Raw genomic sequence first — 16,965 nt, forward strand, 5'->3', positions numbered from 1 at the left:
TTCTGTGTGCTAAGCATAGTTATATACCTTATTTCATTTCATCTTCGTAACTGCCCTGCAAGGCAGGCATTTTTAGATGAGGAAACAGAAGCTCAAAATTGATAACACCCATCACCACTTAGCAAGTTAATAGTAAGGTGAGGATTTGAACACAGTTCCAGCTAACTCCAAGACCCCTGCTAAATTTCTGTTCACAGTTTAGTGTCTCCTTTCCTCGTGCTAGCACTACTCTTCAATTTTTACTTCCTTCTGCCAGTCCCAGGCAGTCTCTCATTCAGGGCCACAGACAACAGTAGTCCATGTTACTACATAATTCTTTGAAGAAAGAGGAGCATGATTTAGAGTGGCATAGGGGAAAGCCTGGCATATAGTAGGTGCTCAAGAAATGTCACCTCCCTACCTCCTCCTACTCACTATTTAAAGTCTGACATTTCTGTTATATTTTTGGAAATTTAAACTCGACAATTATGTTTTGGGCAGTACTAAGAAAACATATTCCTGCCTGACTCTTCTTATTATATTGTATTGTAATTATGTGTATGTATAGAGATTACTGAAATCTTATGCACATGGGAATAATAAGTCTAAATGGAAGTAAATAATTCTTACTTAAAGGAGAGCTTGGTATCAGTCCCAAATTCTTAGTTCTTGTAAATTGATGGTCAAGCTAAAACGCTTTCAACTAAAGTTTCAAACTACAGTTAGGTTAAAGGTTTTTAGCTTGACTCAAGAATGAATGACAAGATCTCTTGAGGTAAAAAAGAAACATTTGAAGTCCAGCAATCCCTTTTTCATATCAGTATTTTTGTTCTGTTAAAGTAAAACTAAATACTTCTGATTTTAAAATAGCACATATAGTATGATCACATTTTTGTAAAGCTATTTCTATGTATTCATATACAGACATAGAAAGATATCTGAAATGATGTTTATCTAAAGTTAGTGACAATTATTTCTGGGTGGTAGGATTTGAAGGTGGTATTTTAAAATTTTGTACTTTTCTGCATTGATTAAATTCTATAACAAACATTATTATTTTACAAACAGTAACAATGTGATTTTTATTTAAAAAAAATTGGAGATGACATGTTATACTTAATCTTCTCTTGGATATTTAAAAGGCATCTCAGATTCAAATGACCAAAACCAAATGTATGATCTTTCTTCTACCAAAACACACTGCCTGCTCATGTTCCCCTTCTTGATGATTGGTATGCTGGAATGATAGCCAGTTATACCAGCCAGAAACCTTGCCTTGACACCTCCCCTCTGCCAAACATCAGTTCCATCACTAAATCTGGTCCATTTTATCTCTTAAACATTTCTTGTAATCTGTTCACTTCTCTTCATCTCAGCTTCTCTCTCTCTTTTTTTTTAAATTGAAGTATAGTTATTTAAAAAGTTGTTCAACTTCTCTTTATCGGGCCTACTGTGACTAACTCTTAATTGGTCTACCAACATCTACCCTTATCTTCAATAATCTTTCTTCTTGCTTCAAGCCAGAGTGATCTTTTCAAAAAGCAAATCTGGGGCTTCCCTGGTGGTGCAGTGGTTGAGAGTCTGCCTGCCGATGCAGGGGACACGGGTTCGTGCCCCGGTCTGGGAAGATCCCACATGCCGCAGAGCAGCTAGGCCCATGAGCCATGGCCGCTGAGCCTGCGGGTCCGGAGGCTGTGCTCCGCGACGGGAGAGGCCACAACAGTGAGAGGCCCGCGTACCGCAAAAAAAAAAAAAAAAAAGCAAATCTGATCATGTCAACCCTAGGGCTTCAATGGCTATCCATCTGTCTTAAAATAAAGACAAAGTTCCTTGTCATCACCACTTTTAAGACCCTCCTTAGATTCACTGTGCACCAACTCCTCTCTGCTCTCTACACTTCAGCCAAATGGACCTACTTTCAGTCCTTTCATTCTGTTTCCCCATACAGGGGTTTTGCATATGCTGTTCTTTCTGCTTAGAATCATATTCCCTCCCCTTTTCACCTAGTTAACACTTACTCATCCTGCAGATCTCTGCTCAATCATCACTTTCTCAGGGAAGCTTTTCTTGACTTCCCTTTACTAGGTCAAATTTCCCTTACTGTATGGTATCCTATATCTCTCCTTTGTAGTCCTTATTACAGCTGCAATTTTATGTTTATTTATACAAGTCTGTTCATATCTAACTGTCCCACCAGCATATAAGTCCCATGAGAACAGGGAACATACTTGTTTTTGCTAATCAAACCCAGTGCCTAGCAGAGGGCTTGGCACATAATTGTGACAAATTTTTCTAAGGCACAGAACAGTAACATGCAAGAACATTAGATAGTGAGATGGGCTCTCCACACAAAGATATAATCAACTGAACCTAAAAATACAAAAATAGTTACATATATAGGATACTACTATGTGCTAGGCACTTTAAAGATGTTACCTCATTTAATCCTCACAGCAATCCTGCAAAGCAGGAAGGTATTATCCCTGTTTTAAAGACATGAAAACTGACGCACAAATGACTTGTCTAAAGTCACACAACTAGTAAATGACTGAGCTGACGCTGGAACCCCAGTCCGTATAAAGACCTTCACCGCTTTTATTCGTACTCCATTTTCTACTCACTCTTCTTCCAAACATTCTCATTATACCACAATAAACCACCCTCCAACTCATCAACAAAGGCCTCCATTCACATAGTGCTCAGAGGATCTCTCACGGGCAGCACAAACACATTTATGCCTTAAAATTTGCCTCTAAAGGCTTCCAATTTTTACAATGGTGATACTATCTGTGTATAAATCGGTGCCAGGAATAATATAAATACACAGATCCCTTAAGCAGATACACTGCTTACTAGTTTGGAAAATCTAGGCTTTTGAAAAATTTTATTCAATGTTAACACTAAATGTATTTTCAGACTCTTTACCAAACTACATGCAATGACTATATATACACACACATATATGTACACAAACATAACACACACACACACTCAGATATATCTCTTTCAATTATATGGGTTCAGATTCTAAGCCCTGATTCACATTTTAATAGATTTATTCATTTTGAAAAAATGATACTTTAAAAATTCAAATACAGAAAAGTACAAAGTAAAATAAGGCCCAAATTCCACCATCCAGCATATTTTAATGGCTTTTCCTATTTCTATGCATATATACATGTATCTTATATAATTTTACATAAATACTATATATACTATTCTGTGAACCTGTCTTCTTCCCACTCCAGAATGCATTGTGGACATCTTTCTACATTTCAATTGCTTGTACACCTGACTAAGGACATATGCAATTAAGTAGACATCTCGTCCATAAACTTAAGATATATTTTATAATATTCTAGTTTAAATATCTTTAAAATTCTTTTTCATACTGAATACGTAAGATAACTTATTGGCTATGAGAATACTGATGTACAATTAACATAAGATAACTTTTCCTCAAAACCCAAATTATTCTTGCACCACAAGGTTGAATTAACCCTCACTCCAGATGCTTTCTTTTTTGATACTTTTTTTTTCCTTCAGGTATAATAGCCTAAAACAAGGGTTAGCAATCTACAGCCTGCCACCTCTTTTTGCAAATCAAGTTTTAATGGACAAAACCATGCCCACTTGTTTATGTATTGTCTATGGCTGTGTTGATTAGTTACAACCACATGGCTTGAAAATATTTACTAATTGGCCCCTTCCCAGAAATAGTTTGCTGGCCTCTGGCCTAAAACTTAATTTGCTCAAAGACATAATGAATCTAGACAAGGATAAAAGTCTCTATGTTGTCAAATCACACCACTCTATCATAGTGACTATAACTATAGGCCTAAGTGAATCAATCTTTATGGTTTTAGTTCTCATAAATAAAGAGGGTCAGGTATAAACAACTTACTTCATATACTTTGTTCCAGTTGTCTGTTTCTAGTTTCTGTTGACTCTGTTTAAGTTGGTTTAAACTTGGCTTAATAAGAGAATTTCCTACTGTTTCCTTTGTCCAGTCATCCACCAGTTTGTGTAAGTCATCTGTGAACATCCCTTTTTTACTAGCTGGAGATTGCTGGCATGATGCTGCACTACTTTCCGCCGCACACAGTGGATCTATAAGAAGAAAAAAAAAACAGAGAAACCAGGAAAAGGAATTAAAACTGATAAACAAATACTCTTTTTCGGCCAGTAATGCAGAACTACATATTGGGTATAGATAGGGTAACCAGACATTCTAGTTCTGGCTTAAAGCTATGGTCCTTGTGTAATTACTAACAGTATCTCTTTCACTCTCAAAAGTTTCTTCTTGTTTGGATGGCAAATTATATGGTCACCTTACGTATAAGTCAAATATAATAAATAGTATCTCAAAAATATTAGTATCAACTGTACTCTTATCATCAGGTTCCTCAGACAGATACTTAGAAGAGTTAAAAAACAATGACAGAATGTTAAAAATGGAAAGAACCTTAGAAGTCTAATCCAAACCACTTGTTTTATAATGGGGAAATGAGGCCCAGAAAAAGTAAATTGACATGCCTGAATTCCTTTTTTTTCAAATACATTTATTTATTTTTTATTTTTGGCTGTGTTGGGTCTTCATTGCTGGGTGTGGGCTTTCTCTAGTTGCGGCGAGCGGGGGCTACTCTTCGTTGCGGTACACAGGCTTCTCATTGCAGTGGCTTCTCTTGTTGCGGAGCACGGGCTCCAGATGTGCGGGCTTCAGTAGTTGTGGCATGCGGGCTCAGTAGTTGTGGCCCATGGGCTCTAGAGTGCAGGCTCAGTAGTTGTGGTGCACAGGCTTACTTGCTCCGCGGCATGTGGGATCTTCCCAGACCAGGGATCGAACCCGTGTCCCCTGCATTGGCAGGTGGATTCTTTTTTTTGTTTTCTTTAACATCTTTATTGGAGATGTTAATGCTTTACAATGTTTAATGTTTAATGCTTTACAATGGTGTGTTAGTGGCTGCTGTATAACAAAGTGAATCAGCTATACTTATACATATATCCCCATATCCCCTCACTCTTGCGTCTCCCTCCCACCCTCCCTCTCCCACCCCTCTAGGTGGTCACAAAGCACCTAGCTGATCTCCCTGTGCTATGTGGCTGCTTCCCACTAGATATTTTACATTTGGTAGTGTATATATGTCCATGCCACTCTCTCACTTCGTCCCAGCTTACCCTTCCCCCTCCCCGTGTACTCAAGTCCATTCTAAACGTCTATGTCTTTATTCCTGCCCTGCCCCTAGGTTCTTCAGAACCATTTAAAAAATTTTTTTAGATTCCATATATATGTGTTAGCATACGGTATTTATTTTTCTCTTTCTGACTTACTTCACTCTGTATGACAGACTCTAGGTCCATCCACCTCACTACAAATAACTCAATTTTGTTTCCTTTTATGGCTGAGTAATATTCCATTGTGTATATGTACCACATGTTCTTTATTCATTCATCTGTCGATGGACACTTAGGTTCCTTCCATGTCCTGGCTATTGTAAATAGTGCTGCAATCAACATTGGGGTACATGACTCTTTTTGAATTACAGTTTTATCAGGGTATATGCCCAGTAGTGGGATTGCTGGGTCATATGGTGGTTCTATTTTTAGTTTTTTAAGGAACCTCCATACTGTTCTCCATAGTGGCTGTATCAATTTACATTCCCACCAGCAGTGCAAGAGGGTTCCCTTTTCTCCACACCCTCTCCAGCATTTATTGTTTGTAGATTTTTTGATGATGGCCATTCTGACCGGTGTGAGGTGATACCTCATTGCAGTTTTGATTTGCATTTCTCTAATGATTAATGATGTTGAGCATCCTTTCATGTGTTTGTTGGCAATCTGTATATCTTCTTTGGAGAAATGTATATTTAGGGCTTCTGCCCATTTTTGGATTGGGTTGTTTGTTTTTTTGACATTGAGCTACATGAGCTGCTTACATATTTTGGAGATTAATCCTTTGTAAGTGGCTTCATTTGCAAATATTTTCTCCCATTATAAAGGTTGTCTTTTGTCTTGTTTATGGTTTCCTTTGCTGTGCAAAAGCTTTTAAGTTTCATTAGGTCCCATTTATTTATTTTTGTTTTTATTTCCATTTCTCTAGGAAGTGGGTAAAAAAGGATCTTGCTGTGATATACGTCATAGAGTGTTCTGCCTATGTTTTCCTCTAAGAGTTTTATAGTGTCTGTCCTTACATTTAGGTCTTTAATCCATTTTGAGTTTATTTCTGTATACAGTGTTAGGGAGTGTTCTAATTTCATTCTTTTACATATAGCTGTCCATTCTTTTACATGTAGCTGTCCAGTTTTCCCAGCACCACTTATTGAAGAGGCTGTCTTTTCTCGATTGTATATTCTTGCCTCCTTTATCAAAGATAAGGTGACCATATATGCGTGGGTTTATCTCTGGGCTTTCTATCGTGTTCCATTGATCTATATCTCTGTTTTTGTGCCAGTACCATACTGTCTTGATTACTGTAGCTTTGTATTATAGTCTGAAGTCAGGGAGCCTGACTCCTTTTTCTTTCTCCTTTTTTCTTTCTCAATATTGCCTTGGCTATTTGGGGTCTTTTGTGTTTCCATACAAATTGTGATATTTTTTGTCCTAGTTCTGTGAAAAATGCCATTGGTAGTTTGATAGGGATTGCACTAAATCTGTAGATTGGCAGGCAGATTCTTAACTACTGCGCCACCATGGAAGCCCCATGCCTGATTCTTGCAATTAGATACCAGCAGAGCCAGGCCCAGAATTCTAAAGCCTAGAGAGCCTATAGAGAAGCCTATAGAGAAGAACTTTTTCTTTTAATATACCATACTGACTTTCAACAATCTTCAGAAAACTAGAATCTCATTTAAATTTTTGTTTACCAATATTTCTGTTTATTATTGATAAAAACAATGTCTATCTAGAATAGCAGAAATAAGAAGGCAGATGCTTTTGTTAGCCTCATGAGTTCTGGAGTACAAGATGTCCAAATAGATGAAATAAATCACTTACAGATGTCTTCATCAGTGAAAAGTTTCCTAATCTGAACATCACACTGTCTTTATATTATTTAGTACTATTACACAGGCTAACTAAATCATTCTCATAGAAAAGATTCATAAAGTTCCTCTGACTGATTTACAAGTCAAAACTTACAGAGTGGGTCTAAAATGAATTTTAGTAAATGCAGTTGTGAAATGTAAGCACAGTAACACTTCCACAGATTTAATTAAATAAACATGTGAAAATATCTTGTACAATTGTTATGGGACTTTTTTTTAATTGTGAAAAACTATACAAATGTAAAAGATAATGCAAGAAGCCTACATATAAACACTTTCAAAGTACTTTTCTTTATATTCTTTGAAACTCATAACAGGCCCGTGATATAGGTTCAGCAAGTATCATTCTATTTTGGGGATGGGAAGACTGGAATCCAGAAAGTAAACAGCTGAGGTTATACGCTGGGGTTAGAACCCAAGTATCCTGACTATTTGGTCAGTGTGCTTTCCATTGTACCATGCCAATCCATGCAACAAACTGGGAAAAGGATAAGAAAATTGCTTAATAAGGAGGAACATGATAATCTCAATGACTGCTTATGCATAGTCTGTCATTCTCTATGACCCTTGTGCTACTGAAGGCTTAGAGTCAAGGAGATTAAAAGTTAAATGGACATAGGGAACTATACTCAATATCCTGTGACAAACCATAATGGAAAGAATATGAAAAAGAATACACAGATATATATATATATAGATATAGATATAGATATATAGATATATGGCTGAGTCATTTTGCTGTACAGAAGAAATTAACACAACATTATAAATCAACTATATATACTTCAATAAAATTTAAAAACAAACAGAAAAAAAAAAAAAACAAGGGAAGTCTGAGAAAAACTGCCAAGAGGAGCTTAGAGACATGACGCGTAAATATCAGGTGGTATCCTGGATGGGATCCTAGAACAGAAAAAGAATTTATGCAAAAACTAAGGAAATCAAAATAAAGTGTGGAATTTTTTTTTTTTTTTTTGTGATACACGGACCTCTCACTGTTGTGGCCTCTCCCGTTGCGGAGCACAGGCTCCGTACGCGCAGGCTCAGCGGCCATGGCTCACGGGCCCAGCGGCTCCACGGCATGTGGGATCTTCCGGACTGGGGCACGAACCCATGTCCCCTGCATCGGCAGGTGGACTCTCAACCACTGCACCACCAGAGAAGCCCAAAGTGTGGAATTTTGTTAATAAAAATTAAATGGAAATATAGTAGTGAAAATTGCTTAAGAAGAGTTTAATGAATTAAGTGGAACATATTCTCATATAGAAAAGTGTTTTACAAAAATAATGTTTACTAATTTTGAGTAACCATGATGTACTAAAAGGACGTACCAATCTTGTTGGAATTCCTACTTTTTTTTTTTGAATTCCTACTTTTTTAAAACTTAAAACCCAAGGACACACAAGTCAGCCTATAATAAAAGTATCATTTTTTCCTGTTATCCCTCTGCACATTCATGTGATTCTCTGCCAACTCCAGTGAGCAAACAAATAGCACAACAATGTTGGGAAAGACTTTGGAACTGAAGCCTTTATAGATTGTGTTCTTAACCTGGAAAAATGTCAGCAGGTAGAAATAAAAAGCAGACGATAGCCAGAAACATATACATATTAGTGCCAGCATTTCTGCCCACCCAACTAATCTGAAGGAGTATTTTTGTGCTCATTCCCCTTTAGTTTCTTTTTAAAAATAGAGCTAAGTTTGAATGTCATTCATTTAAGAACATTTCTGCACTAACGGAAAACCCAACGTCAGGATTCTTCTTGTGTACAAATCTGGTGGAACAAGTGATCTTATGCACTCAATTGGCGGGCAATGATGGCTGCTGCACTAGTGATACAGTTGCCAACAAGTAGAGGAAGAAATAACAAACCGAAACAAGTATTTATTTTTCTTTTATTGAAGTAACATTGATCTATAACATTATATAAGTTTCATGTGTACAACACTGTATGTCTACTTCTGTATACCCTACTGAATGTTATTCAGTGCCTAACTATTCCGTTAGGCACATTTATTGACTGATTTCATTTGAAAGTTATTCATATCATATTAAAGTTCACAAACCAGAAATTACCCAATGAATGCACATTAAAAGAAGTACTCTTCAAATGTGTTTTATGATAGGTAGTAACATAACTTCAAAGGTGCTCTTTAATATTCATTTCTTATTGATGAAATGAGTAAAATCAGAGTTCAGTCCTTGGTGTTCTTTTTTGTTTTCCCCCAAGGTGATTCCTATATTCAGATAGTTCCAGCGATCACCCAACTGCAAATGTTTCCATCTCTTATCTCAAATCTTGATGTCTCTTCAGTCCAACCTCACAGCCAACTCCCAAATTGTTTCTCCAATTCAATGTCAATAAATTCTTCAATTAAATACACCTGAAGTCAAGCCTATCATGGTCTAAGCATGATAGTTTGCCTAAATCTTATATTTCTTTTAAAGATACCATATTTTTTACAAACCACCCAGTCTCAGACTCTTTGGATCTCTCAACAAACACACACATATCCAGTTTATTACCACATCATGGCAAATCATCCTATACAGCATCTCCTGTCTGTTTTCACTTCCATAGTTCTCTAAACTCTTAATCATCTCATATATGGACTGCCATGATGGCAATGATCTAAACAGATTCACTCCCTGGTTCTAGCCAATACATTCTTCACATTGCCACCAGAGTAGTACCAGTTAAATGCTGTTTTCAGCATTTCATTCCTCTCCTCCAAAAAGCCCCCCAAAACGCAAACTTTAACAGTTTCTTAGTACTAACAATAGTGGGTTTTCAACTTGTTTCAGTGGCAAACTCCTTGGTAGTCATGATTGTCTTTGCAGAAAATGCAAACATAGATTATCTTATTTATTATCTTTGAACATCATATCATTTATTAAGCTTAAATACATAATAATGTGTTAGATTAAATATATTATCTTACATCAAACCATAGTACAGATAAGCTGTGGCAGTTGCCAAAAATTAAAAAAAAAAGTGTGGGGGAAAAAACCTTCTAATGTAAACTCTCCATTTCACCCAACTGTTACATTCTCTTTCTCCCAAATACATCTCACATTTTACGATTTGCATGCCTTTATAACATGCAATTCTACCTACTGACAATACTCTTCACACTCCATTTCATCAATTTTAATCCGGTCCATTTACCTTTCAACACCAACTCAAATCCTACTTCCTGAATGAAACAGTCTCAGACCACTATCGCCTTTGACGATCTCTCATTGCCTCCTTTCAATCCACTGAAGACAGGGTGTCTGGTATTGGGAGGCAATGCAGTATAACAGTGAAGAGCCAACACTTTGGAGTCAGACAGATTTGCTTAACCCCACTAACTGTAGTCTCCTTGCCTATAAGGACAGACTAACTTCTACCTACTTTAGAGATGTTTTGAGGATTGAGATTATGTAATGCGATTATGTTTCAGGGCTCCCAAGACCACTCACAGATTTACTGATTCCATAGACGGTCTTACAGAACTCAGCATATAGTTGTGCTCATAGCCAAGTTTGTTACAGCAAAAGGATGCACATAGGATCAGCAAGGGAAAAATACACAGGATTCTAGAGAAATTCATGCACAGACTTCCCTATGCTTTCTTCCTATGGTGAGGGAGCATTCTTGAGTATGCTCCTTTCTCTCAGCAACAAAAAATGGTAAGTTTCTGGTCAGGGAAGCCCAGTAGAGACTCAGTGCCCAAGGTTTTTATTTGTGACTGGTCATGTAGGCACCTTTTGCCTAGCATTTACCAAAATGCCAGACTCTAAGAAGGAAAACAGGTATTCGGCATAAATCACATTATTTGTACCAACAATCTAGGCAACGTGAGCTATACTTATCAGTTAGGGAAGAAAGGGAAACCAAGTTCCTGCACACCAGCCAAGGTCCAACCTTGGAAACAGGCCTTTCTATAGATAGCAGTCTTGTGCCTGCTATGTTAACTCTTTTCTGCATAGTTTAGCACAGTGCTCATATTATAAGTTAACCACATACCTAAATTGTAGATACCATTACATGCAATATCCTGCATCAGTTCATGTTTCTCACAAAATAGGTATACCTGTGTGTAGGGAAAGATGGACGTGGATCTTTGTATATATGTTAAGGCAGTGCTTCTTAAAATGTGTTCTGTGAAAAGTGGGTTCTCTGGTAAAACTGTTTTGGGACATGTACATTTATTTCCTTTCTTGAAAATTCTCAATTCATATTAGCACATTAAAGGATCTAAGAGAGTCTACAGTGAAAAAATGGTTTTTATATGATTGACTCCAACATTTCCTATTTGACCATACAACACCTATTAACTCCTTGCTGACAGTTTACAAAATGCTGCGCTAAGGCCAACAAATGTGTCCACCAATCTTGGCCAAATGGGGAAAATATGAAATGTCAGCAAGCTTTGAAAGAGAGCTATTAGAACTAGAAATATGAAATCACTTGGTTCTGTGATAGTCAATGAAGTAATAAAACCACTAGAAGGTATGTGTGGAACACCCTATCTTTGCAAACTTGGCTTCAATGAATTCTTAAAAGAAAGAGAAAATGAAGATAATTTAGTTCCCATTTAGGGAAATAATATTTTCATATTAGGTCTGCTTAGGAATCAATCTAAACATTTTAATAAATAAGTTAATTTAATGGAAGTTTAATAGTTAGATACTGTCATTTCTATCTGCTAAAAAATAATTTATGGCTTCTAGCATGACAGAGTGAGGAGGTTTTCAAATCCTCTCCCTCAAAAGCAGTAATAAAACTGGACAGAACTCTCAAAAACAACCATTTCAGCAATCTGGAATTTGCCCAAAGTCCTACAACAAAATCGAAAGTGTTACTCATGAAAACTACTCAACTTTTAAGAACTGTGTAATCTGTGGCGTTTTTGCCCATGGCTGTTTCTGTTACCTCTGCACCAGCTCTTTTTGCTCAGCAATTCAACCGCAGCAGGACAGGCTGAGAAAACAATAAGCTTTGCTACTGCTGCCAGAGGTAACTCACTTGATTTGGAGCTTTAGAAGCAGTGTCTCCATTAACCTGAGGTTAACAGGGAGACCTGGGAAGTGAGACAACCATCGCAGGCTTGATCAATTCTCCACATATCTCAGGTTGACTGGAATATCGTCACATGCACAGCATAAACTCGAGGGCCCAAACCATACACACATCACTGGCTGACAGAGCCTGAACATGCAAGGAGGAGGCATGAGAAATCCTAGAGGAAAATGAAAGCTAGAAAATGGCCTCAAGTTTAAATGAGTTTCCCAGGCCAGGCCACACATAGATCCAGTAGCAGAAAGTGGAAGCCCTTCAGGCTTGAGGTGTTTAAAAGTGCAACCTCTGATCAATCTCTGGCTGAACACTAAGTAATGCAGATATAGGGGTCAATCCCAGGAAGTCAAGCTTAAAAATAAAAACTAGGGGGGAAAACTGAGCAGAGACATCAGCAGCTATACACTGCGGGGCAAACGGGCTTAACATATTTAGTCTCTCCATAAAAGCTGGACAGACTACATGGAGCAGCAATCTGAGGATTGTGAAGAGTTAATAGTAGCAGGTGAATAGGGAATAAAACCAAAATTCAAAGTACCATTAAAATAGCAGTGAGTTTACCAATTTTTCCTATCTGGTATCCATGGCTAATCTAGAAGCAGGCACTGGGGTATTCAAAGAGAAATCTCTAGAGAAAATCCTCTACTTTTGGCATGAAAAATGGGAAAGGGAACTTCCAACATTCTCAAAATGTATAGAAATTCCTATTTTTTCTTCTTTTCTCTGTACTCTCTCCCCTACCCCCAAGCAGTCCTGTGGTGGGAAAGTCCCTGGAAGCTCATGGAAGCCAAACTCTGAGGGAGGGGACCCCTTCCTTCTGATCAGTGGCGTGAGTTATGGTTCCATGACAGTGAAGACAATCACTGTTGCTTTACTGCTGTCTCTAATCTCCCAAACCTTGGCCCTAAACATGTGCACAGTGGTAGGTGTGCACAAGAGAGCGGAGTAACTAAAATCCCAGATTTCTGGCTGAGGAACAAAAAAAGGAGTCACTGGGAATCAGAAAGTACTGGAGGTACTGCAGGGAGGGAAGAACTGAGAAAAGTTATTTTTGAATTCCTGGATTTACTACTGAGCTGTGCATACATGAATCCAATCCTATTCAGCATACCAAACACATGAAAACTGAAAGAACAGACAACTTCCCAAGACTGAGACCCACTAGGAGACCCACACGTGGGATAGGTCCAAAAAGCACCACAGAGGCAAAGCAAATGAACTGACATTAGAACAACAGAACACAGAAGACAGGTTGGAACTCATAAGGTAAAAATAACTGGGTCAATTACCTCCTATAACAAAAATGTCAACATTCTACATAGGATTTTAAAAAGACACCAGAGTCCTAGAATATTCAAAATGTCCAGGATAAAATTCAGTATGACTTGGCATACACAGAACCAGGACAATTTCAACTCATATGGGAAAAGATAACCAACAGATACTAATTCAAGGACAATACAGATGTTGGAATTATCTGACAAAGACTCTAAAGCAGCTATTATTAAAATGCTTAAATAGGTAATCACAAAAACTACTGAACCCAATGACAAAACTGAAAATCTCAACAAAGAAATAGAGAAGAACATAAATGAAATTTTAGAACCAAAAAATATATAACAACCAAAAAAACCCATCAAAAAACCTCCTTGGATGAACTCAATAGCAGAAGGGAGATGAGAAAAGAAAATTCAATTTTTTCCCAGTTTTATTGAGATATAAGTGACATACAGTACGGTATAAGTTTAAGGCGTACAGCATAATGATTTGAATTACATACATCATGAAACGATTACCACAATAAGTTTAGTGAACATCCATCATCTCATATAGATACCAAATAAAAGAAAGAAATTTTTTTCCTTGTGATAAGAACTCAGATTTACTCTCTTAAAAACTTTCATATAACATACAGCAGTGTTAATTGTACTAATCATGTTGTACAGTACATCCCTAGTACTTATTTATCTTATAACTGCAAGTTTGTACCTTTGACCACCTTCGTCACCACACAAAGATACTATATTTTTGTTTTTTTCGTTTTTTTTTTTTTTTTTTTTTTTTTTTTTTCACGGGCCTTTCCCTTTTTTTTTTTTTTTCCTTTTGGGGCACAGGCCCCGGGCGCGCAGGCTCAGCGGCCATGGCTTACGGGCCCAGCCACTCCGCAGCATGTGGGATCTTCCCGGACCGGGGCACGAACCTGTGTCCCCTGCATTGGCAGGTGGACTCTCAACCACTGTGCCACCAGGGAAGCCCTGTATTTTTTTTTTTTTGACTATATTTCTCATGCTGTACATTTCATCCCTATGACTCATTTATTTTCTAACTGGAAGTTTGTACTCATTCCCACCACCCCCCAGAAAATTCAATTTAAACAACAGAGAAATAAGACAAAAAACAAACATGTACAGAAACTAAGGGACCTATAGGACAATAGCAAAAAGTCTAAAATCTGTGTCATCAGAGTCCCAGAAGGAGAGTGAAAAAAAGAGCATGATAAGAAAAAAATATCTGAAGAACTACTAGCTGAAAACTTGCTAAATTTGGGAAAGGACATAAACCCACATATTCAAGAAGCTCAGTGAACTCAAAACAGAAATAAACACAAAGAAACGCATGCCTACATATGTAATTGCTGAAACTGAAACAGAAAAATTGCTGAAAATTAAAGAGAAGAAAAATTCTGAAAGCAACCAGAGAAAAACAATGCATTTTATACAGGAAAACAATGATTGAAATTTCTAGGGATTTCTCATCACAAACCATGGAAGCTAGAAAGAAGTGGCATAATATTTTCAAAATGCTAAAATATGTTGTCAACCCAAAATTCTGTATACAGCAAAATTATCCTTCAGGAATGAAGGCATGAAAAAAGACATTCTCAGATGAAAAAAAGTTAAGAGAATTTGTCACCAGCAGATCTGTTCTAAAAGAGACACTAAAGGAAGATCTTCAAACAGAGGGAAATTATATGAGTAGGAAACATGAAAGAGCAGAAATGAAGGAAGACCAACAGAAGTGGTAGATATCAGGGTAAATGTATTCTTTTCAGTTCTGAAACTCAAGCAAAATGAAAATTATAACACCGTGTGATACAGTTTTTCATATATGTAGATGGAATACTTAAGACAGTTTATAGAAGGAAGAAATCTATATGGATGTAAGGTTTCTACATTCCTCTTGAAGTAGTAAAAGATTGATTTTAAGTAGACTGAAAAGTTATAATCCCTAGAACAACCACTTAAAAGTGTACAAAGAAATAAAGAAAAAAACATAATAGATAAATTAAAACGGAATACTAAAAGTACATTCAAATAAACCAAATGAAGGTAGGAAAGGAGAAGGAATAAAAAACAAACAGAAAACGGATTTAAAATATGGCAGACCAAAATCCAAACATATTGATCATTACATTCACTATAAATGGTTCTAAAATATTTGAAAGAGATTGCAAGAATGGATTTTTTTTAATGTGACCATAAGCTGTCTGCAAGAAACTCACTTCAAATATAATAATACAGGCAGGTTAAAACTAAAAGGATGAAAAAGATACACCATGCAAACAGTAACCAAAAGAAAGATGGAATGCATATTTAATATCAAAGGAGACATCAAAGCAAGCAAAAATAACCAAGAATAAAGAGGGATATTACATAATGATAAAAGTCAATTCACCAAGAAGACGTAACAATGCTGTGTCTGTAACTAACAAAATACCCTCAAAATACATGAGGCAAAAACTGACAGAATTGAAAAGAGAAAAAGACAAATCCTTAATTACAGCTGGAGTCTTCTACACTGTTCTCTCACTCAACAATAGAAGTAGTGCACAGCAAATAAGCAAGGATATAAAATAATTGAATAATACCATTCAAACATCTAGATCTAACTGACATTTATAGAAAACTCTACTAAACAACAATAGGGTATACTTTATTTTCAAGTGCACATGAAACATTCACCTAAATAAAACCATATCCTGGGTCATAAAACAAACCTGAACAAACTGAAAGTAATCAAAACCATTGAAAATATATCTTCTGATCATAATGAAATTGAAGTACAAATTAGTAACAGAAATAATAAGAAAAATCTCGAAACACTTGGAAATTAAACAACACAATTTACCAAATAAACCATGGAACAAAGAGGAAGTTTCAAGGGAAATAAGAAAATATTTGGAACTGAAAAAACCCCTACAATACAACATATCAAAACACAGAGGATCCTAGAGAGCAAAGAATAAACCTTAACGTGTGAAAAAAATTTAAATCATTTAGGAAGTCATAAAGATCCCAGGATGGAATGCATTTGCCAAAAAGTACAGAACTTTACAGCAAAAAGAGTCAATTTTAGCGGCTTCCCTGGTGGCACAGTGGTTGGGAGTCTGCCTGCCGATGCAGGGGACGCGGGTTCGTGCCCTGGTCTGGGAAGATCCCACATGCCACGGAGCGGCTGGGCCCGTGAGCCATGGCCGCTGAGCCTGCGCGTCCGGAGCCTGTGCTCTGCAACGGGAGAGGCCACAGCAGTGAGAGGCCCGCGTACCAAAAAAAAAAAAACCAAACAAGAGTCAACTTTAATGTATGAAATTTAAAAAAATCATTTAGGAGGCCAGGGGCTCTCAGGATGGAATGCAGAATGTGACAAAAGAATCTAATCATATTACAAATGTATGAAGGAATCTCACATAAAGGAGTACAGGAACAAGTGCTGACCTACATAACTTTGGAAAAGAGTGGCACCTATAATATTAAAGGCAAAAGAAACTATTCATAAGCACTGCATTCTAGTTGATAAAGGTATTTCCCACTGGGGCATAAATGAACAAATCTGAAACCACTATACCTTATACTGGAATTGGACAATTAAATAAATAG

General features: G+C 37.0%; 1 protein-coding gene across 2 annotated transcripts in view; it reads right to left on the reverse strand.

Annotated features, from left to right (window-relative positions):
- The window catches only part of WNK3 (WNK lysine deficient protein kinase 3), a 144,954-nt gene that overhangs the window by 450 nt on the left and 127,539 nt on the right, over positions 1 to 16,965 (reverse strand). The window contains exons 21-22 of one of the 2 annotated variants that reach the window (XM_027096789.1): positions 10,049 to 10,064; positions 3,884 to 4,089 (exon numbers count right to left, since the gene is read on the reverse strand). In XM_027096789.1, the coding sequence (XP_026952590.1) occupies positions 3,884 to 4,089; positions 10,049 to 10,064 (222 nt within the window). The remainder of the gene's footprint in view (positions 1 to 3,883; positions 4,090 to 10,048; positions 10,065 to 16,965) is intronic. The other variant, XM_027096790.1, reaches the window with a different exon arrangement.

The sequence above is a fragment of the Aethalodelphis obliquidens genome, unplaced genomic scaffold (assembly GCF_003676395.1).
Source record: "Aethalodelphis obliquidens isolate GAN/ISIS:26980383/991018 unplaced genomic scaffold, ASM367639v1 scaffold108, whole genome shotgun sequence".
Taxonomy (NCBI): Eukaryota; Metazoa; Chordata; class Mammalia; order Artiodactyla; family Delphinidae; genus Aethalodelphis; species Aethalodelphis obliquidens.